A 22,996-nucleotide genomic window follows, 5' to 3' on the forward strand; every position below is an offset into this window, starting at 1 on the left:
ACTAGATGTACTTAAAAAGAAATATGAAGACAAGTTCTTTAGAATGAATGAAAATGGTAACGGGGGAAAGTGAGAACCTCCATGAATGAAGAAAGAACAACAAAAACAGTAAATATGTAAGCAAATATGATAGACTATTTAATGTTCTTAATTTTTTAAAAAGAACTATGACCATTCAAAGTAAAAATTAAGGCATTATCCAATAGGGTTTTCCACATATGCACACATGATACTACATAGGACAACCACAACATAACGTTACTTAATTTGAAATGGCTAAAATACCAACTCTAAGTAGACTCTGAGAAGTTAGGTATGTATTTTTTAACCCCAAAAGCAATCTCTAAAAAACGATACCAAGAGATATAGTAAACAAAAGCCCATAAACAAATTAAAACGGAGTGCTTAGAAACACAGATCCAATGAAAAAGGTCCATTTTAAAGTAGAAATGCTTGAGTCCTCAGCTCGGATTCTAAAAAGCAAAGGAGCTTCCATGTATAACACACCGGTGTCCAGCCCACTTCCCCCAGCCTGAGCCAAAAGACAGAATTACCTGTGAAGTTTTGGGCTTTGAGATGCAGATCATAGAGTTTGTGGATGTAGCGTATATACATCTCTTCCTTGTTCAGTTCAGTCTTATAGAAGTTCTGTACAAAAGAAAACAAGTGTGGATAGTTCTTCAACAGTCAGGCCTGCAAACGGCTGCCTTTCACTCTGTAGAAGGTCTGTGTCTTAAACCAAGACAGCAGACGCATTTTTCCATATAAATGTCTTGTTAAAAATTAAGTAAGGAGGCCCAGTGTTATAGTTTTAATGCAACACTCTCTGTGGTAAACATTACCTAGCAATTACTGGATAAGCTGGTAACTCTTGGGGGGGTGTTACTACCATTGATTCACATTTCTTTTGTACCCTCTATATTGTTTTTGATGGTTCTACTGCCTCTTCAACTAAAAAAAATATTTAAAATATATAACAAATTAATCCGCTTATTAAATTTGACCATCGATATTCAAAGGATAGCTAATTTCAGATTTCAAACATATTTTGCTCTACAGAAAAAAAATGTTTTCTAACATCTTTGGTAAGGATGAATAAAAATGATGTAAAAGCATTTTTCTTCTCCTGAGGAATTATGTAAAAGAGGGTCAATGAAAATGCTCTTTATTTTTAAGGTATCAGTCTGCGTTTCCTACTTGTGTTACAGTTTCAGTATACCCGGACACATTATGTTGGCTTTTGAAAGGTATAAGCTATAAACATCCACATGTCTTCCTTCGGTGCACTGTACAAAGTACACTAGCCCTCCCTGAACTTAGTAAACTTGGAAACAAATGTACATAGCATTAGATTCCAGCACAAGCAGCATGCTGTAAGACTAAATGGGGCACTTTTTGTTAGCGGATCACTGTACATTACAAAATCCCTGTTCGAGTCTTCTGAACCACTATCACTATTGTTGACTGATCTTAGCTTGTATGGGCAAGAAGGAAAATGAACAGTGAGAAGGGGATAAATCTGTTGACCTGAAGGAGTGATGGGTTTTCTTTAAGGGGGAAAGGCCAGGAATTCTGAAAATCTTTGAAACTGATTAGCGAGACAGGGCTCTGGCGATGAACCAAGCTAGCCAATGTGGCTGCTTAAAATGTACTCGGCTTAAAGCCCGAGGACCTTCTGTCAAATGTACTTTCTGTCCACTACCTAATAGGTGTCTATTCTTCAATAGGAGAACTCTTACAACCTTGAGGCACTGACATTTAGTTGAATGTATCATAAATTTTTTTCCTTCCAATTTATACCATTATCCTCCTCCTTTTCCTCTTGTCTCCTATAGATCTTGGCATTCTTTAAAAAACTAAGTAAATAATGCGATTCACATCTCTCGTCTTATAACCCGAACCATTTTAATTAGCAGGAATTGGTGTACCATCAACACAAGTCTAACAACCTCACAGCGGGTTTTTTAAATTATTAAGGGATGATTTGCTCTAATAGCTTTCTGGTAAGAAGAAGCTTTCTTTGAGAACAAAATAAGTGATCGCTCTATAAATGAATCATTCTCCTTAAAGAAGAAGAGGAGGAAGAGAGGGAGGGGGAGGGAGAGGAAGAAGAAGAACAAGAAGAAGAAGAGGAGGAGGAGGAGGAAGAGGAAGAGGAAGAGGAAGAGGAGGAGGAGGAGGAGGAGGAGGAGGAGGAGGAGGAGGAGGAAGAAGAAGAAGAAGAAGAAGAAGAAGAAGAAGAAGAAGAAGAAGAAGAAAAAGCAGAAAAAGAAGAAGAAATTTCTCCAGTCAGCAGATGAGAATTTTTCATATATGTTTGGCAAAACTTGTGACACAAAGAACAAAATAATAATTACATTTCCTAGTATTAGTCATGTCAAAGATTATGCATTTTTACCAATTTAACACTACACTTTTAACTTCAATCTTGTGAAGGAAGCCAGAGTTCTCTGGAAGACAATCTGGAAATAATCTTTCCAAAGAGTTGAGAAAAATCTCTAAGACGAAGTGAGTAGCTGAAGAGAACTATATTACTGCTACAAAGCATCAAGCACTTTCCATATGGACTAGAAGCTAAAAAGATTAGCTTCAAAGTTACGCATTTGGTACTCTGATAATAAGCATTCTTGTGCTAGTTTGAAATTAGAACTGCTTTCAAAATGTTAACATTTTCTATAGAGGCTGTTCTTAGTGCAAAGCCAGCAGGCTACATTCTCTGTGTCAGGTAAATCCTGCTGGGGCCCCTGATTTTATTAAATCTCTGGCTCATTCCTACTGGGGGCTACACACATTTTGGGCAGAGCATTCATTCCTTCATCCAGGGAAACAATCTCTTCCTTTCTGCCAGTTGAGGACATGAGCCTAGAGTCTGTGCGTGTACCTGTTTACCTCCACACAGAAGACACTGTGGAAGAAGATGGACACAAGGGAAGGAGATTCTTCTGGAAAAAGGTAAAGGTTGTCCTTCGAGGTTATTTATGAGACTTTGTGACCAGTATTGCCGAAAAGCTGGGGTTAAAGAGACGAGCTAAGAAGACTGAAAGCTTATAGAGCACTTGGCTCTTCTTCCCAAACACTGATGCACAGAGAGGAACACAGAAGCAGTTCAGGCTGAGGATCTCAAACGTGGCAATGGCTGGCAATAGCAGGCAAGACACTGGGGTAACACACAGAGGAGACTTAAAAGTAGGGATGACTATGCTGAAGGTTAGAAATGAGAGCTCAGAGGAGAGGTAAGTGGGCTGACCTCAAGAGTCTGGCCTAATGGCCGGAGGTCACTGTTGAGTCTGAGGACAAAAGAAAAGCTGTGGAAGAAAGTGCACAACAAGATGTGGCCTGAGAGAGGACTCTTGAGTCTCACTATTTTTAGTGACTGATACTGGAGGTGGAGATGCAATACACGAATTCAAAGTGAGGAACGAGCAGTGGGTAATGTAAAGAAGGATGCAGGCAGATGTGCAGAGGCGAAGGCCAGTGCAGGGAGAAAACAGAGGAGGGGAACCAGTAACAAGGCAGTCCTAAGACAGCATAAGTGTCTCAACTCAGTACCTGAGTGTTGAAGGTAGACTTTAGGGGGAATGAACCAAACAGAATGGAAAGACTAAAGCCAGTGAGCTAGAACAAGACAGAGCGAGAGTGGAGGCAAAAAACATTTCCAAGGTGCTGGCAAATAGAGAACAGCCTGGCACATGAGCGATTCAAGCAATCAGAGTCAGGGCAGGAATGTCTGTACAAGGACTTAGACTAGCTGGTGAGGTTTTGTCTGTTCTGCAACATAAGAAAAAGAAGCCATGGAACTCACAAATTTAGAACTGGAGGCAGTCACATATTCCTGTATTTCAAATGTGATGAAGGGAAACTATCAAAAGCCTCACTATACCCTATATCAAAATATATAAAAAAGAATGTCTCTGTCTGGATATTCTTTAGCTCTGTGGTGAGAATACCACCCTATTTAATAGTTAGTGGTGAGGATATTTTAATACAATTTAGTATTCCAGGCCAATTCTGGTTTAGCCTGTTTCCCTTATTACATAATACTTGTTTTACTCTAAAAAATGTCCTGTTTGGGTGACAAATTATCCTGTCATCCTACTTATAATTCAAACCTTAACAACAATGGTATTAGAAACTTAATTTGCAAACAAGCTAGAGAGTGAAAATTAGTGCGTTAAACATAAACTGTCTTTGGTCACAGAAGAAATGACTAATATTCATTAAAATGTGAAATGAATATAAGGAGGAGGACAGGAAGAAACCATCTACACGGAAGTAAAGATACCTTTATCTGGGGATACTGTGCCTTTTTCTAGGAAAGCAACCAGAAACTTCTGGATGGTAAAGCAGGGCCACAGGACAACACAGGGTATCACTCTGATCTCACAGTGCTGTAGGGGATGTGGTGCGAGCATTCTGCGATGTTCGCAGCTGAGAATTTTCTGGGACTAAACTGAACCTGAAGCTTGCTGTGCTTCTTTTGAAAACACTTTCTAAACTCTTCTAAGAAACCTCCAGATAAAAGCACACTGCAAACTAAGAACAAACAAAACAACATTTCGATGAAAAAACAAACATTAGGATATAAGGGGAAAAGGGGGAATAGTTTACTAACCAGAAGGCTAACTGTGCAGCCAATCTTTTTGCCATCTACCTCTCCCATTTTCATGCAGTCCCTAAAAACAAAAAGCAATAGTCAGAACTCGGAACTTCCTTCCTAGGGGAAAACACAGTTTCTTCTTTTAAAGGGGTTGGGAAAAGTACTGTCAGAGACCGGAGGCAACTTGCAAGTTGCCATTGAGTTGCCCTTGAGACAGAGGCTCTGGGGACCAGGAGAATGCCCCAGGCTGCATGATCTTAGGCGAGGTTGGAAGCTCAGACACTTCTGAGCACCAGTTTCTGCTGAGAATTTCACTTTGCAGAAGGACTATGCTCCCTCTCAATAGACAGGGTGCCCTAGGAGAAAAAGGAGTGAAGATGTGTTCTTATACACCTCCCTCCAGTGGGTTGAGAAACAGTTGGATGCCTGGCCATCAACAATGAGAATGAGGGTTCCCCTTTGTAAAAGAAAAATACCATGCTTTAACAGTTTAGATAATTTAAAAATCAAAAAAATTGCATCTATGAAAGATAACAGTGTGCATTTCACACACCGCCCGACTTTCATAAGAAAGCAGGACTGTACAATTCTCTGTTATACTGTCTTCAGCCTAAAATCGATGGATCTCCTGGTTCTACGGCTGAGTCTAAACACCAAAAAAGATTCCTTTACTAATGAGACTCTGAGAACCTTCTCAATTCACTAAGACTTTGAAAGAACTTTCAACCAAAACAAAAGGGAGGAAAAAGGGGGAAAAAATCAAAAACTTAGAACCAGCTAGTTAGAAGTCCATCACCTTATTGCACAAGGTTCTGTGGTCTGATTATCAACTCTCTGAGTGATTAACTCAAGCGGAAAGTTGACTGTATTCTAACTCTTTGATTTTCTACCTGGAGCATAGCGCATCTGGGAAACATGGGACTTCGCTTACCTGTAATCTAACAACCTTTCCATTAGACGAGTTACAGTGGCAATTAATGAAACGCCACTCTCCCTCCATGTTTCCCGCTCAATTTTCTTTAGTAGACTGGAAAAGAAAGAACCCAGGGCATTTTCAACATTTATTTTTATCAGTCACCATGACAACCATTTTACTTTCATCAGTACCTTAAATGCCTTAGCAACCACTGCAACATCTCACAAGTAGCACGATTTGCAAACAATGTCTTACCTAGGATAGGGACCAAATAGTGGAATTCTAATCCAGGAAGCATTGACAAAGCAAATTGATTTTCAGATTATCCAAGTCATAAAATACGAACACATGCATATAATCATATTTTCAAAATATACAAGCACCTCACAGATCAAAGACATTTCCCTCTAGCTTCTTTCTTACACTAACAGAGGCTTGAGCCTTACCACAGCAAATAACACTATGAAAAGCGAAAACAGGAGTACCTCTAAGTTTCCTTTAAAATAAATCTTGGTTTATTCACATAAGAATGTTTTCCTACCTCTCAGTGGAATGCATCTTCATCCAGGCAATTTTACTGCAATGCAACTGCTAGAGGAAAATCCTTGTACAGACGGTATGACGTTTTGCGTTTTTTCCCTTCCCTTCACATTTGCCCACTCAATACATATTGTACTATCTGTGCACTCACTCAACAGTTTCATTCATTTTGTCATTAATCACAGAGGATTGTCTATGTGGTAGTTACAGCAGATCGATGACAAGTGCCAAACCTCATCTCTCCTCCTACATTTCCCCTAATCTTAAGCACCTTGGAGCACAGGCACTATGTAAACACAAAATAATAATAATAATCACAATAATTAGGATAGGTTTGACTTTCACTCCTGCCCCTTGGCAAATTAAGCATACACTTGGCAAAGGCTTTATGACTGAACTTCCCCCAAAAGATAAAAGTAAGAACATAGGCATGGCAACGTGAGGATCATTCCCTTCCCCTCCGAATTTAATGATCATTTCTGTCTAAAAAATCTTGTTTCCCTTTCATCTTGGTTTCAAGAATAACTGAGAGAGAAAACATTTCTCACAAGTGCAATCTAACCCAATCACATGTTGTGCTTAGAGGAAAAATAAATGTTAAAGAAAAAAGCTATTCTGCCAAAGCCTGCTTGCTTGCTTTTTTCTTTCCTTCCTTCCTTCCTTCCATCCTTCCTTCCTTTCCTTTCCTCTCCTCTCCTCTTCTTTCCCTTCCTTCTTTCCTTCCTTCTTTCCTTCCTTCCTTCCTTCCTTCCTTCCTTCCTTCCTTCCTTCCTTCCTTCCTTCCCTCCCTCCATCCCTTCCCTTCCTTCCTTCCTATGTTATGTTGTCTCTCAATTTTCCTTCCCCCTTCTTGCTATTGCCATTCCAGTGCCCAGCCTTCTGTCTTGTCTTCTCATCTGTTGCCTGTTCAGCCCTGACCATTTGTTTTTCTGGTTTATTCTGAACTGGTTCCTAGATTAAGTTGGGGGAGGGAGGGAGAGAAGTAGCACATAAAGGGATGGAGCCTGTCCTCAATAATCCCCCAGGAAAGGTCCCCTAGTTTGTTTAGAATGTGTTTTCTTTAAAAACAAAACAAAACAAAACAAAATGACCTCTGAACAGCACCTGTTTTGAGCTTAAATGCCAAACTGGTATTGAACCAAGTAGTCAAATGAATGCCAAAGTAATGCAGGATGATGTAGAAATTTCCCCAAGTGACAGCCCACACCTCATATACTTTACAGGCTGAAAAACAACTCAAGTTAAGTAATAATCCTAAAAATACATAGAGACTTCTTTTGTGGGCATGAATTTCATTAATTTGCACAGCCTCTTGATGCAGTGAGAACTCAGAGCTACATAACCCTCTTGTAAGAAGAGGCACAGCCCTGCAGATCCCACTCCCTTGACTAATTCGAGACCCAGAGGTTAGAACCAAGCCTAGAACCCAATTCATCTGTAGCCAGCCTTGTTCTTTCTGTCCAGAAGCTTGTTCTCCCAGTTTACCTGATACAAACTGAGAAGGAGCACCTATCAGCAAGAAGAGATGAGTCTTTCTAGATAACTTGGGTGAGACTGGGTATTTTTATTTGGTCTATAATCATGCACATGGGCCCATGTTGAATATACAGGGGAGTCCTCTAATAACAGTGCAGGGTGTTTTTTTTTTATTGCTAATTGATAGGCAATGGGCCTTCATAACACTGGAGAGCACGATAGACCACAGTCCTGTAGGATGACATTATGCTCAATAGGCTCTTACCCTATGAAAGAACATCAACAGGGGAGGTAGGATTTGACCCTAAATCTACTTCTCTATCATAATGCAATGGTATGGAGGCCATCAAGCCTACATAAAACATCTGTGTCTGTCCACACTCTTCTTTTTTTAAATTTTTTTAAATGTTTATTTATTTTTGAGAGAGAGAGACAGAGTGTGAGAGGGGAAGGGGCAGAGAGAGAGAGAGACACGGAATCCGAAGCAGGCTCCAGGTTCCGAGCTTCCAGCACAGAGCCCAATGTGGGGCTCGAACTCACAAACTGAGAGATCATGACCTGAGCCAAAGTCGGATGTTTAACCAACTGAGCCACCCAGGTGCCCCTGTCCACACTCTTCTTAACCCAAAGTGTTAGATGCCTAAAATATGTATTGCATAGCTAATGCTCTGTCTCTAAACTAAAATTAAATGTGCCATCACTAAATAAAGACCCTCAAAGAATCTGGAGACTTATTTAATTATTTAGAGCAACATATGAGGAAGAAGTGAGAGTGATGGTATCTCTTCTGGAAACCCTACTGTGCACTCCTACAGCATAGTCACTGCAGTGCCCCCAGCCCTAGAAGAGTACCCGGCACAGGGAGGTGCTCGATAAATGAAACCCAATGGGTGAACCAAGTGGAGCCAAGGGAATCAGAATTTAGTTCTGATACTCTATTTGGGATATACCACTATTGGTGTCTATGTCCTACAATTTCAGCATTATCAAAAATAATAAATCCTGACTCCTACTTATTTCAAAAAAATGTAGTATGGGTAAATGAAGATAACGTTAGGGTTGATGAAAGGCAAAGTGAGCTCTTGGGAAGGAAACTGCTACACAAAGGTCAAGTCTCCTTCTAAGGAGGCTATCTGGGCAACTATTACATTTTAAGGAAGCAGTGAGCTACATTCAGCTTCCGAGCAAATTTTATGAAGTTTCAGATATGAATTACAGACAGCAAATGAGAGCCTGTATCATTACATTCCTAATTCATAACGTGTGCAGTGACTCAAGGTGCTTATACTAAGTCTTTGTGATTTCTGTTGCCAAAAAAGCATTTTATTGTTTCCTGAAATACAGCTAGATTTTCACTTTCTTTTCTGAGCTCAGGTGGTAATGATATTTAATTATTACTTTTAGGTTTTATTTAATCCCAATATGCTGAATATAAAGGCATGAAAGAAAAATATTTATAGCAACATTTCTAATAATGTGCTAAAAATCACAAAAGAGAAATAATCTCCATTGAATGAATCAGGCACCTTGAAACAGTCCTAACTATAGACGCTTAATATATTAATTGCTAGTTTGATTCTAATGTCAAGGTACATCTTCTATTTCAAAGCTACATTTATACACAATCCAAATTGCATGCTATAGGCCTTTATTAAAGTAGATAAGAGGCACTATAAAATGATGTATTTATTAATCTTGTGGATTTATTATACATAATTAATCACAAATCTCAAGAGATTCATTTCACTTACTGCTTTCTCATTTTAGTTCTTTGTTCAAACCAAGGACTAGTAACCGAAATGAGAGCAGTTTTCAAAGGCAATTTATTACACTGGATGAGGTTTTAATCAGAATTCTTGCTAAACTCCAGCTGTCATGAAATACAGACGCTTTGTACACTAGAATGAATGAGGGCTTGGTGAATAATTACTAAAAGTTCCAGTTTAATTACAGTATCAGAAGAAAATGGTTTTGTTTAGGAATCAGCAGAAAGAATGTATTTTATCATCACCCACCACCATCCTAGGAAATCTGTATACCCCTTCTTGGCTTTTCCTTTGAATGTAATTTTCTTAAAAGCTTCAGGGATGATTTTCAATCAGGCAAGTTTAAATCTATCAGTCACTAATAATACTTTGTAAACCTGTATACTAATATATCTACTTTTCTAAATTAATCATAAAATGAATTATACAACTTGGCATTTGGCTATCAGTTTTAAAGCATTAATAGTTTTTTTTTTTTTTTTTTTTTTTAAAGTAGGCTTCATGCCTAGTGCAGAACCCAACGTGGGGCTTGACCTCGCAAACCTGAGATCAAGACCTGAGCTGAAATCAAGACGCTTAACCGAATAAGCCACCTAGGTGCCCCAAAAGCATTAATAGTTTTACGTGACACTTAGGCACAAATACAAGTAAGAGTATATTTTGTAATAGAAAAGGTATCGCTGAATTATTTTTGCACTTCTGAAAGAAGTGCAAACATTCTCCAAGCACAATGAGGTAGTCCTTCCTTCAAATAGAAGCACTTTATCAATATCCTAGGACTGAAAATGACTGAGATCCACAGAAAATGTAGAGAAAACAAGTGTTAGAATTAAACTCCTAAAATACTAAAACACTCTCACATATACTCTCTGGCCATCTCACACAGCGGATGAAACCTTGGTATAAGCAATTCATCCTGCACTTGGTCACATTCTGCCCTTCTGTCCATAAGGACAACTTCAAAGTCTCCTTACAGTACTCTCGTGGTATTTAGCCTCCATTCAAATCCAAATTAGGGAATTTACTAAAAATGACTTGCTTCTGTGATATTCTAATAAGAAACATTCAGAAAGCAATTAATAATGCTGGGTGAGCAATGGATATCGATGAATTAAATCAAGTATTGAAAAACATGCCAACTATGTTAGTTTCCCCAACAACAAATCAGCCAAGGATATCTTGCTTTGGAAAGCATTGCACAGGAACTCGAGAATCACACCATTTCCCACGCCCCGCCCCTCCCACCACCCCCACCGTTAACCCTACTTAAAATCATTATCTTGCAGCCTGGTTTTAATTCTGGGGCTTGAAAAGAGTGAGATTTGTTACATAACACATGTGACCTGACCTCATCAGAGATTAAAATAAGGAGACGTGTCTAATCATCAACACAATAAGATCCATTTGCCAGAGTTCGGCAATTATCCTTTATTTCACACTCCACAAAGACAAAGCATTCCTGCGAGACCCAAGCTGTCTTTGCAGCTCTCAGCTGCTAAGCACGGACACAAAATCCTCTGGATGGAATCAACATGAGATAAACATATTACTCACATACTGTTGAAGAGCTCACGGTATGTTTCATCACCTTTGCCTTCTGACATCAGGCTGTCCAGTTTGTCGATTAGCTTAGCTTCCACCTGAAACATACCCAAATATTACTCCCTTTCTTTCCCTTCACAAAGTGGGATTTCTAGGCAAACTGAAACATACTCAAGTCTGCAAGGGAAAAGGCAGCAAATTTTGTGAAAGCAACATTATCATAAGCTGCGGTTAATAGCAGATATCCCCTTGGAATTCTAGGGGCTAATTTAGATAGAGTAGCACAACTTCAAACTCCCGGCAGGGTAGCGTTTGCTGCCACCAAAGACATCTATCTGTTGACTCAAACACAAATGCTTGCAGCCCCGCTTAAACATGTGAATTTTTTTAAGAGCTATAAAAACTGGCAAGTCCTACTTATTTATTTTTTTTAAAAAAATCACTATATGTGTAAGAACATTAGCAGAGTAACATACCCACAGACGTTAATTTAAATCTTTGATGTGTTTCATATTTTTTTTCTTTCTCAAAACAGTTCGAGGTTGCCCTAAATCTCTCTGCTCAAGATGAGAACTTGCCTTATCCATGTACAGATGGTAGATCCATAGAAATATTCTAAGTCAGCAATAAGCTACATGAGAGAGAAAGGACATATTTCCTGAAAAACTGTAGTCAAAACATTTATATCTTCGAGAATGTAAATCCTTTAGGCCTTGAGTATCAGAAAAAGCAGAAATAGCCCCTTCATCTGTCTGAGGCAGCAGAGACAGAAAATGAAACACCCCTGCATGGCCAGAGAGAGGTAAGCAATGACAGATTGGGAGGGATATGTGACATTGTCAAAGGACTAAGCTCAGTTATTCCTTTGAATCAAATTCTAATAAGGGTATGAAGACAAAAGGAAAGGACAGTGGGGTCCCCCCCCACACACGAGAACAATTTTAAAATAGCCTTTTGTTCAGTGATTAGCTTTCTTGAAAAGAAATGTAGATATGGATACAGGAGAAAGCCATGCTTCTGGCAGTGGGAGGGTGCTGTGTATGCATTCAGCTTGCTCAGAACGTTGACAATCATTTCTAAAATTTGAGAGAGGCTTCACTGGGAGAAGCATGAAGGGGGCGCCAGATCCTTCACACAGGTGAGCGTGTACAAGTCAGTGCGTGAAGGGGGCGCCAGATCCTTCACACGGGTGAGCGTGTACAAGTCAGTGCGTGAAGGGGGCGCCAGATCCTTCACACGGGTGAGCGTGTACAAGTCAGTGCGTGAAGGGGGCGCCAGATCCTTCACACGGGTGAGCGTGTACAAGTCAGTGCGTGAAGGGGGCGCCAGATCCTTCACACGGGTGTGTACAAGTCAGTGCGTGAAGGGGGCGCCAGATCCTTCACACGGGTGAGCGTGTACAAGTCAGTGCGTGAAGGGGGCGCCAGATCCTTCACACGGGTGAGCGTGTACAAGTCAGTGCGTGAAGGGGGCGCCAGATCCTTCACACGGGTGAGCGTGTACAAGTCAGTGCGTGAAGGGGGCGCCAGATCCTTCACACGGGTGAGCGTGTACAAGTCAGTGCGTGAAGGGGGCGCCAGATCCTTCACACGGGTGAGCATGTACAAGTCAGTGCGTGAAGGGGGCGCCAGATCCTTCACACGGGTGTGTACAAGTCAGTGCGTGAAGGGGGCGCCAGATCCTTCACACGGGTGAGCGCGTACAAGTCAGTGCGTGAAGGGGGCGCCAGATCCTTCACACGGGTGAGCGTGTACAAGTCAGTGCGTGAAGGGGGGCGCCAGATCCTTCACACGGGTGAGCGTGTACAAGTTAGTGCGGGACAGTCTACCATCTCTAACTTGAGTAACCTGGCATGGCAAGTCAGCTGATTTCTTACGTGATCTGATTTTGTAATAAAAACATTTATTCTGTCCAAAACTGGAGCAGACCTAGCAGAACCTAGTCAACGAGAAATGATAGGCTCGTCTCTTCAGAAACTCCTTTGCAAGAATTTCCACTGCCTTCCTGTTTAAATTAATTCTCAATGCTTCAAGCAAAAAGCAATAAAACATTCTGTGCACCAAATGGTCAAAACTAAGCCATTCACCAAATGCAATGTGTGAACCACTGAGAGGCCGATGATTGTAAGAATCGTTAACCTTCCAGTTCCTCTGTGTTGTGGCCAACTGGGAACAAAAAGAATCTCTGCCAGCTCTTTAACAAAGACTTGGAAGTTGCAGAATTTTTCAGCTGAAAGGGATTTTAGGGCTTCCACAGGGGCTCGGGGGAACACGAACTGGAGAGGTGACCAAGGCCATATGAACGGGAGAAGGCAGGCAAGGCTGGAATCTAGGTCCCTTGAAAGCCTGTTCGATACTTATTTCCCAACTCAGAGTGGAATCTGGTAGCTCAGAGAAGTTCAAGCAGAACTGAGACTCTTTCAACTGTTCTGAGAAGCGCGTCCACCTACCTGTTTAAAATTGCCGGTCCGTCTCTGCTCCCAGTCCATCATGTCATGAAAAATAGGAATCATGACATTCCGGAGATCTGGCTGTGGTATCAAGGTCACTTCTAGGAAAGGGCCAATCAAGGCAGGGATAAAATGAAGCTTGTGCTCTCCTAAATTGAATCAAACATTCAAGTTTCAGTATATCAATCTTAAGAAGATTTCAGAAAATTTATATCATTCAATTTATTTAAAATGATTGCTAGGAGTACATGCAATTAGAGTTGTCTCTCCAGGCAAGAATATATTTCCCTAAGCAGATATATAAACAGTAAATTTCCATATGTTGATTAATATTTCTCTATCATTTTATATTAAAAAACTAGGGATTTACTTTTTCACAGTTAAAAAAAGCTGTAAGATACCATTAAAAATTACACCACAAATTAAAAATGATGAATTAAAATGACACCAAAAGTTAAATCATCAGGAATTGGTTATGTATACTATTATATAGTCACACATTGAATTTTTTATGCAGTCACTAAAAATGAGGGTTAGGAAGGATAACAGGCCAAGTTTCTCAATGCGATTAACTGAAAAAGCAAGGTATGGGGTGCCTAGGTGGCTCAATCGGTTGAGTGTCCGACTTCAGCTCGGGTCATGATCTCAGGGCTCGTGAGTTTAAGCCCTGCATCAGGCTCTGTGCTGACGGCTCAGGAGTCGGCTTCAGATTCTCTCTCTGCCTCTCTGCCCCCTCCCTGCTCGCTCGCTGTCTCTCTCACAAAAATAAATGAACGTTAAAAAAAATTTAAAAAAAGAAAAAGCAAGGTAAAATACAGTATGGATGGGTACTTCCTCCATTAAAAAGACAAAACATGTGTGTGTGTGTGTGTGTGTGTGTGTGTATGTAGTAGTATAGTGTATATATATATATATATGGTGAGTAGTCAAGAAGATTTATCCCCTAATGTTAACCACAAAGGTTATTATCTCTGGGTGGTTAAAATAATAGGCACTTTTTATATATGAAAAAAGTGGTCCACGCATCATATAATTTTTCTTATGTTTTTAAACATAATAAACACACAGCCTAAACAAAAAACTAAATGGTAGTTCAAAAAAAAAAAAAAGAATGTAACAATTTTCTAAAAAGATTACAGTGTAACGACAGTGAACTCAAAATGGTATAATTACCAAAGTACACAAAGGTATGGTACTGATACTTCCGAGGAAAGGAAGGTAGAGGGTGGGGTGGACACACATGATTTCATCTAGCAAATGAATGTTGACTTCAGTTCATTACACTAATCATCTATGTTAAATCTCAGAGTTTCATTTTGATAATAAGGACTAACTTTTAGCATCTGAAGCATGTGACACTGAAAGCAATCATTTAAAACCCATAGAACAGGTTAGGAAGCCAAGCAGAAGGGAGCTGGCTTCATGCAAGAAGATAGTTTCCCCTTATTCTTTTCTACCTTTGGTCTTTTTTTATGCAAGAGTCAAATATACACAAATTCATACCATCCAGAGTTACTTGCACATTTTGGAGTTAAATACCTTTGCATTAATTGTCATTTTCTCTATTTTGTTTTCTGTACTAGAAGGCATGAGTGTGGCCGAAGAGCTTGGATATATATAAATCCGGGGTGCAAATATGGACTTTAAATTTATATTGGCTTTAGAGGGGTTTTTAAAAGAAAATGAAAGGAAACATTTGGAGATTGGGGGGAAAAAATGATGGATGAGATCAAAGACAGGCAAACCCAAGCAGGTATTTGTAAAGTCACTGCATTTTGCGATTGGAAGGTGCCTAGAAACAGTTCAGCAATCTTCACCATGTGGCTCCCCATCCCTTTTCCTCCATGCTAGGGACATTAGCAGGACACAAGCCACACCCCCCAGCCTATCTGAAAGTCCCTATCCTTTCCAACACTGAAACCACACAGTCTTTTCCTTTCTCTTTCAGGTTTCATTAAAAGTAATTTGTTTCTCACCATCTCTTAATTACTTATTCATACCCATTATGTGTGAGGAATAAACTTGGCTTATAATTCCTTTTGCTCTCCTACCTTTCTTTGTGATCCAGGTACCATTTTATCTTTCCCAAGGGACTCCTTAGTTCTCCTCATTCAAGCAAGAACACCTCCTTCTTATTCATCAGAAGAAACTTCCTTATTAATCTAACCTTGTACACTTTCCTCCAAAAGAATGAGTCCTTTCAAGACTGAACAAGCTCACTGTGGCAGAATATAGAGAAGTGTCAATCCCTAGTTCTTCTCCCTGTATCTCCCCCATCCTCCCAATACACACATTTCAAGCAGGGAACTAGCTGCCAGCTTTTGGGATTGCTTTCCTCGGTTATTTTTATCAGGGCAGAAAGCAGAAGCAACCTGAACTCAAAAACTCACACTGTCATTTGGAAAAGCCTAACCTACTCAATGCTTATTCAAGATATTCTGGCAAAAGAGGGGAAGAAAGAGAAGCAGGGAAGGAGACTTGCAGCCCATCCTGAGATTAGCAGGCCTTACACCCATTCCATGACTCTGCCCCTAAGGGATGGCCTCAGAGGTTCCAGGTCTACCATGGATGCTATGCCCTCACAGAGCCATGGACTGAAGGGACCATATATGCATCATGTAACCAATAACCAGGAGGGCTTCCCCACAGTTTTGAGACTGTGTAAGACACCAAATCTTTGCACAGCCTTTGGGTATGTGTGGAGGAGGGGTAATAGAAGTGGCAAGAAAGACAAAATAAAACTGAATTCCCTGCCAGCCCGAATAGTCCTCCCTGGCTTGGTGAAATGAGATTCAGAGCTGCGACATTATCATCTTCCTTTTTAATCTTTCCTGGGTCTGGCATCCTTTGGCCCTCTCTAATCAAGAACAGCATTAGCATGCACTTACTTTATTTATCATTGCTTGCCTGAGTATTTTTGAATCTCCTTTAAAAAAAAAAAGTCTTCTATTTATAGACATTTTACAACCTGATTTTCTTCTTTCAAAAATTTTTTACTATGCATTGTTTGGTGACAGATGATGACCACATTTATCCCGGGGAGCACTGAGTAATGTACAGAATTGCTGAATCACTATGCTGTATACCTGAAGCTAACATAACTCTATGTTAACTATACTTCAATAAAACATTTTTTTACTCTGAAAAAACTTAAATATACATAAAATTATAAAGAATAGTAAAGCAAATCCCCACATACACATCATCTAGCTTCAACAATTACCTACATGTAAAAGAAACTTGTTTTCGATGTTTATTTGAGAGATGGTGAGAGACAGAGCATAAGTGGGGGAGTGGCAGAGAGAGAGAGGGAGACACAGAATCCGAAGCAGGCTTTAGACTCTGAGCTATCAGCACAGAGCCTGACGCAGGGTTCGAACCATGAACTGTGAGATCATGCCCTGAGCTGAAGTCGGACGTTTAACCGACTGAGCCACCCAGGTGCCCCATACAATTATCTACATTTTTGCCAATCCTGTTTCGTCTATCACCGCAACTATTTTCCCCCCTCTAGGGTACTTTAAAGCAAGTCTGAGATATATCATTCTACTTGTATGCAAATCAGTAAGCATCTTTAAGGTAGGACATTATTATTTACACACACACACACACACACACACACACACACACACACACAGAATTACAATGCCTTTACCACACCTAACAAAGGCAAACAATAATTCCTTAATCTAAAACTCAGCCTAAATTAAACTTTCTCTGATCGGCCTAAAACATGTCATTTATAGTTGGTTTCTTTTAATCACAATCCAACTAAGTCCATACAGTCTATTTTGTAGCCTGATTTTCTACTGACAGTAGACAGGCCACACCTACATTTAAATCACTATACAGGAATGCATGAAGGTAGCCTTATTTGGTGAAAACATAGTCTGGGAACACAGACCCTATGCAAACCTGAACAGGCTCTCCACTATAGTAAACCTAATTCCTCCCCAATCAGCAAAGCAAAATTCTGAGCTATGTATGACAACAGCAAAATAAACTTTATTTAAATGATTTCTTTTAAAACTGAAGATTTAGTATACTTTCCCCATCTCTAATTGTCAGCCACATGGTCTTGTTTTGAAGTATTTAGGGCATCTGCTACTTGGGCTGCTGGAGTTTTATATTTATGGGCACAGAACAGCCTGTTAGGGAAGTATTGATTTTTCTACAGCAGTTACAAGACGCTGTGTTTGCAAATGTGGAAAAAAGAGCCCACTTTATATTTAGTAAGAATGTTAGTTCAACTAAAAATAGCAAGAAAAAACTTAACCTTGAAGCATGATGAATGCCAAAGGTGGGACACAGTAGTCAAGACTAGCTTCTTTCTTTGTAGACTATTCTTGTAAGTATAGTGCTAATGTATAAAATTAGGGGGCGGGGATTTATGCCTTCCCCCTTCTCTTTCCCCTTGTCTTGACAGAACATTTTTAGTCCTTCCACTTGGAAATGAACACATTTAAGAAAAGGTATTCACTTTTCACTACTTGGTCTTTACTCTTCAAAAGTATTTTATCAAAACCACAGAGAGATACCACCTCACACACCTTAGGATGGCTATTCTCAAAAAGACAGAGAGAAAAAGAGAGAAAAGAACAAGTGTTGGCAAGGATGTGGAGACAATGGAACTCATGTGTACTGTTAGTGGGAATGTAAAGTAGTACAGTCACTGTGGAATACAGTATGGCATTTCCTCAAAAAATTAAACCTATAATCGCTATATGGTCCATTGTTCATAGGTAAATCTAGGGATATAATGATCAGATTCGGAAATCGTACAGCTTTGTGCTTAAAAGCAGACAAAATTACATGTGCCCTTTATTCCTTGTCCTCAACAGAATGGAAGAACCAACTTGTTCCTAGCATATGAAAGAGTTTCCACACTTCCAGGTAAATATTAATGACAAAATCTGATTGAAAAATATTGTTCAGGGGCGCCTGGGTGGCTCAGCTGGTTGAACATGTGACTCTTGATTTGGGCTCAGGTCATGATCCCAGGGTCATGAGATCAAGCCCCTCATCAGGCTCCATGCTCAGCATGGAGCCTGCTTAAGATTGTCTCTTTTCATCCCTCTCCCAAGCTCTCCCTCTGTCTAAAATAATAATAATAATAATAAAAAAATTGTTCAGTAAAATTTTGTTTCTGTATTAGACTAACTGGGTAGTTTCAAATGGCCAAAAATGTATTAATTACTCTGAGTATTATTTCCTTTCTGCAATTTACTTTCTAAAAGTTAGCGTTCTTTATATCTACTAAAAATTACTGAGGATCTTGATTTATAAAATCATAAAGCTTACTTGCTTTACTAAAACATGGTGATTGGTTTTTATCAAGATTTTTCTTGTCTCACAGAAACTGGACAAAAGGTTTAAAATGTAACATTTTAAAACTAAGCTCTGTACAGACATGGACCATTTTTGTTATATCTCTCCAAATAACTTGCACATAGCCAGGGCTTTATGAATTATGTTACATTGAATTTGTTGGCCTGTTCCATTAAGAAATGGACATCTATAATCATCTGAATAAAATCTTTAGCATTCTAAACACTCAATGTGACATCTTCCATAAACCAAATTGTAATAAATATATTTTCAGATTCCTAAGTAACAAGCTGAATTAAGGTCTCTAAGGGGTGTTAAAATAGCACTCCGAATCCTTAATTTTTCTTATCATTTTGTAAAAATTCATGTCGCAAGAGAGGCTTTAACACTTCTAAACATTTCCCAAGTCTAGTTGTTGTACAATAGCAGTGACCTTTAAAATTCACCTTATGTTTTGGAAGTCTTAGAAAAGTCAGGACACAACTCCAGGGAAATAATACAAAAACAAAGGAATGAGGTGAAAATTTACCCTCATCTTGTATTTGAACTATGTCATGCTGGGAATTTGTATTGAGTATAATGAGCCTTTTCTAACAGACTGCTAGAACTAAGCTAGAGCTAGTCTTTAGGGCTGGGAAAACAAAGAAAGGGGATAGTATCTAAAGCAGTGCTTTCCAATCCTTAGTCAAGAATCATCTGGAGAACCTATTAAAACACAGTTGTGTCCACTCCCAGTGATTCTGTTTCAGTAGGTCTGGGGTGGAGCCAGGTCATTTGCATCTCTCACAAGCTCCCAGCGATGCTGCTGGGGCTCCAGGTCCATTTGAGTGCCGATGTTCTAAAGACTACTGACATGATCATGTGTTGGGGGGATCCATATGTTCCAGAGATTTTCCACATTGTCTAGATTTTTGAGCGAAACAAAGAAATAATTTAACACAAAAACCAGAGAGGTAGAAATATTTTTGTTGGGGCGCCTGGGTGGCGCAGTCGGTTAAGCGTCCGACTTCAGCCAGGTCACGATCTCGCGGTCCGTGAGTTCGAGCCCCGCGTCAGGCTCTGGGCTGATGGCTCGGAGCCTGGAGCCTGTTTCCGATTCTGTGTCTCCCTCTCTCTCTGCCCCTCCCCCATTCATGCTCTGTCTCTCTCTGTCCCAAAAATAAATTAAAAAAAAAAAAAAAAAAAAGAAATATTTTTGTTTTAAGGACAAAATAGCTGGGAAAAGTTTATCAAGTATATCATGAGATCATTAGGGAGACCAAAGGCACCAGCTTTATTTAACAAGCCCATGGTCATGGCCCTAAGTGCATAGCTATCCTGGCTTGAGTAAAGATTTATGTGGAAACAACCACATAACCATTAGCAAGGCTAATATTCATCTAAAAGGGAAATCTGCCATGTTTTCTAACATTCTGGTAACTCAAACGAATCTGTCCTGGTTTTATCATTTGAGCTCTGACAAGGATTTAATCAACCACAACAGCATTCCAATGCAGCATTCTTTGGAAAACATCTTGTTAAATTAATGCCAAATGCAATATGGGCAGTACAGGGCTTTATCTGCTTTTGAAAAACACCACAAAGAATTAACAAAACATAAAGACTGAGAGGGGTACTCATCAAGTAAGACAAACTGATGCTATTTTTGAGCTGAATCTAAAGATACATCATAGACTTCTTCTAGCTGGCCTTAGACAGGTGGAGATTGCTTTCAAGATGCTAACTCACTTATTTGCTGAAATTACCAGCAAGCACTGAACAGGGGGCTCAATTATATGTAACAAGGCTTCCTCAAATTGCTATGAATATCACTATGTATATATACAGATCCTGGTCAAAAATCATTCTGTCACATGAAGTAAAATGATAATGGTTCTATTTTCATTTACAGAAAACAAATCCTGCCATTTCCAAGTTGTGCTTGGATGAGCCCAAGAGAAAAGATACTTTTAGATCATTACATATTCAATTCAAATAAGCCCATCACTTTAATGAATTGCAAGGAGAAATTTACAGTGCAGTAATAGTAAATGAATACTATAAACTTGCACAATTAGCATACAAAATTAAATAAGTTGGATCTCTATAAAGAAACCATATGCCAATGAGATTGTAAAACAATTTATTTTCCAAATATTATTCTTTTCCATGCAACCAGGTCAGGGTCAACAATTTACTATAGTAAAATGCTCTATCTGCTGTGTCATTAACAAAATGGAATCTAATAGTATCTTAGCAACTGCAGATGCTTTAAAATCCTTTGGCTATACTCTTTATGATATAGATCCATGCTGTCAAGTTTTTAAGAGTACTGGTGCACAAGCCAATGCTTCATCAAGTTAATTCTAAATTTGTTATGATTCATAGCCTCAATTCAGAGTTCTAGAAACTTTGAGTTGTTACAATCCCAAATTCTGAAAGATTAGCTCATTGCTAAAAATGTATTATTGGTGCATTGGTAGATTATAAAATTTATTGTTCATGAATAATGAAACACACAAAGGTAAGTTGATTTTTCAGACAGGTACCAATTTAAAAAATTAGTTATAACCATATTCAATTCCAAAATATCAATTACTTTCTATGATAACTATTGATATAGACACTTGGTTTCAAATGCCGTCATTGGTAAATTGTCCTTCATTTGCACACTTAAAAAGTACAGTGATCAACTACAATGGAGGTGGCTTCTCTTTCCATTACTTACCTAGGTTTTGCCACATACTGAAAATTTCACAACCCATTGTGACGCGCATGTCACCATACCTGAAATAAAACAAAAAGCAAACCTGATACAAAGCCTTCAGAACAAAAGGTATTTGTGTCTCTTTAAGATATAAACTATCAATGTGAATTAAAAGACACTATGTTGGGGGGTGGCTGGCTGGCTCAGCTGGTGGAGCATGTGACTCTTGATCTCGGTGTTGTGAGTTCAAGCCCCATGTTGAGTATGGAGATTACTTAAAAAATAAAATCTTAAAAAAATAAAAATAAAAGACACAATGTTTTTTGTTTGTTTTAAAGTTTATTTATTTTGAGAGAAAGAAAGAGAGACAGGGTATTTGAGCAGGTGAGGGGCAGAGAGAGAGAATCCCAAGTAGGTTCCACACTGCCAGTACAGAGCCTCACACAGGGTTCAAACCCACAAAATGTGAGATCATGACCTGAGCCGAAGTTAAGAGTCAGACACTTAACTGACTGAGCCACCCAGGCGCCCCAAAGACACTATGTTTTTAATTAAAGATGTTTAATGTAGGTGTCGTAATGCTTCTAATGTAAATTCTTGTATAAATCCTTTAATAAAAAAGATCTGTCCCTTAATTTATTTGATTCTTTTTTTAATTTTTATTTATTCCCCACTTTATCACTCTTTTAATACATATGTAAGGTAAATGTCATTATTTTCAACAAAAATTTTTCTTGATTTCACCTATATTTTTAGACATTTCTTTAACCTACACTTTTTTTTTTAATTTAAATCCAAGTTGGTTAACCTATTGTCTACTAATGATTTCAGAAACAGAATTTAGTGACTCATCACTTATATATAACACCCAGTGTTCATCCCAACAAGTGTCCTCCTTAACGCCCCTCTTTCACTTGCCCATACCCCCACCCCCCCAACACCCCACCAGCAACCCTCCGTTTATTCTCTGTATTTAAGAGTCTTTTATGGTCTGTCTCCCTCTCTGTTTTTATATTATTTTTGCTTCCCTTCCCTTATGTTCATCTGTTTTGTATCTTAAATTCCACACGAGTGAAATCATATGATATCTGTCTTTCTCTGACTGACTTCTTTCCCTTAGAACAATACACTGTAGTTCCATCCATGTTGTTACAAATAGCAAGATCTAATTCTTCTTGATTGTGGAGTAAAATTCCATTATATATATATACCACACCTTCTTTACCCATTTATCAGTCGATGGAGATTTGGGCTCTTTCCATACTTTGGCTATTGTTGATAGCACTGCAATAAACATTGGGGTGCATGTGCCCCCTCAAATCAGCATTTTTGTATCCTTTGGATAAATACCTAGTATTTACTTCTATAGTACACTGATTCCTGAAAGACTGAGGACAGTAAGTAAGTTCAAAATTTCCAGAAAAGACTGATTCTTGCCCTCTTGTTCATTGCCTCTCCATTGTTGTTTCCAGTTATGGACATGAGTTAAGAATCACTTGAACCAAACACCCTTTTAAAGGCACAACATTTGATTTGCCTCATAATTGCACCCAGTGATACACTACTACTTACTTTTCTAACACCTTTTTCTTTTTGGAAGGTGTGAACATCTCTAACTGTAGACACAATTGGTTTATAAAAATGACTGCGAGGTAAAAGTAGGAATCCCAAATCTAGAACGAGAACAAAATATTTA

The 22,996-nt window shown here is 39.1% G+C and overlaps 1 protein-coding gene across 4 annotated transcripts in view; it reads right to left on the reverse strand.

Moving 5' to 3' along the window:
• The window catches only part of DOCK4 (dedicator of cytokinesis 4), a 432,206-nt gene that overhangs the window by 48,409 nt on the left and 360,801 nt on the right, over positions 1-22,996 (reverse strand). For 3 of the 4 annotated variants that reach the window (XM_078440457.2, XM_078440464.2, XM_078440448.2), the window contains exons 29-36: positions 22,873-22,973; positions 21,322-21,380; positions 13,287-13,435; positions 10,850-10,935; positions 5,769-5,795; positions 5,529-5,624; positions 4,613-4,673; positions 555-648 (exon numbers count right to left, since the gene is read on the reverse strand). In XM_078440457.2, coding sequence (XP_078296583.1) covers positions 555-648; positions 4,613-4,673; positions 5,529-5,624; positions 5,769-5,795; positions 10,850-10,935; positions 13,287-13,435; positions 21,322-21,380; positions 22,873-22,973 — 673 coding nt within the window. The remainder of the gene's footprint in view (positions 1-554; positions 649-4,612; positions 4,674-5,528; positions 5,625-5,768; positions 5,796-10,849; positions 10,936-13,286; positions 13,436-21,321; positions 21,381-22,872; positions 22,974-22,996) is intronic. The other variant, XM_078440451.2, reaches the window with a different exon arrangement.

This window comes from Panthera onca, chromosome A2 (genome assembly GCF_046562875.1).
Source record: "Panthera onca isolate mPanOnc1 chromosome A2, mPanOnc1 haplotype 2, whole genome shotgun sequence".
Classification (NCBI taxonomy): domain Eukaryota; kingdom Metazoa; phylum Chordata; class Mammalia; order Carnivora; family Felidae; genus Panthera; species Panthera onca.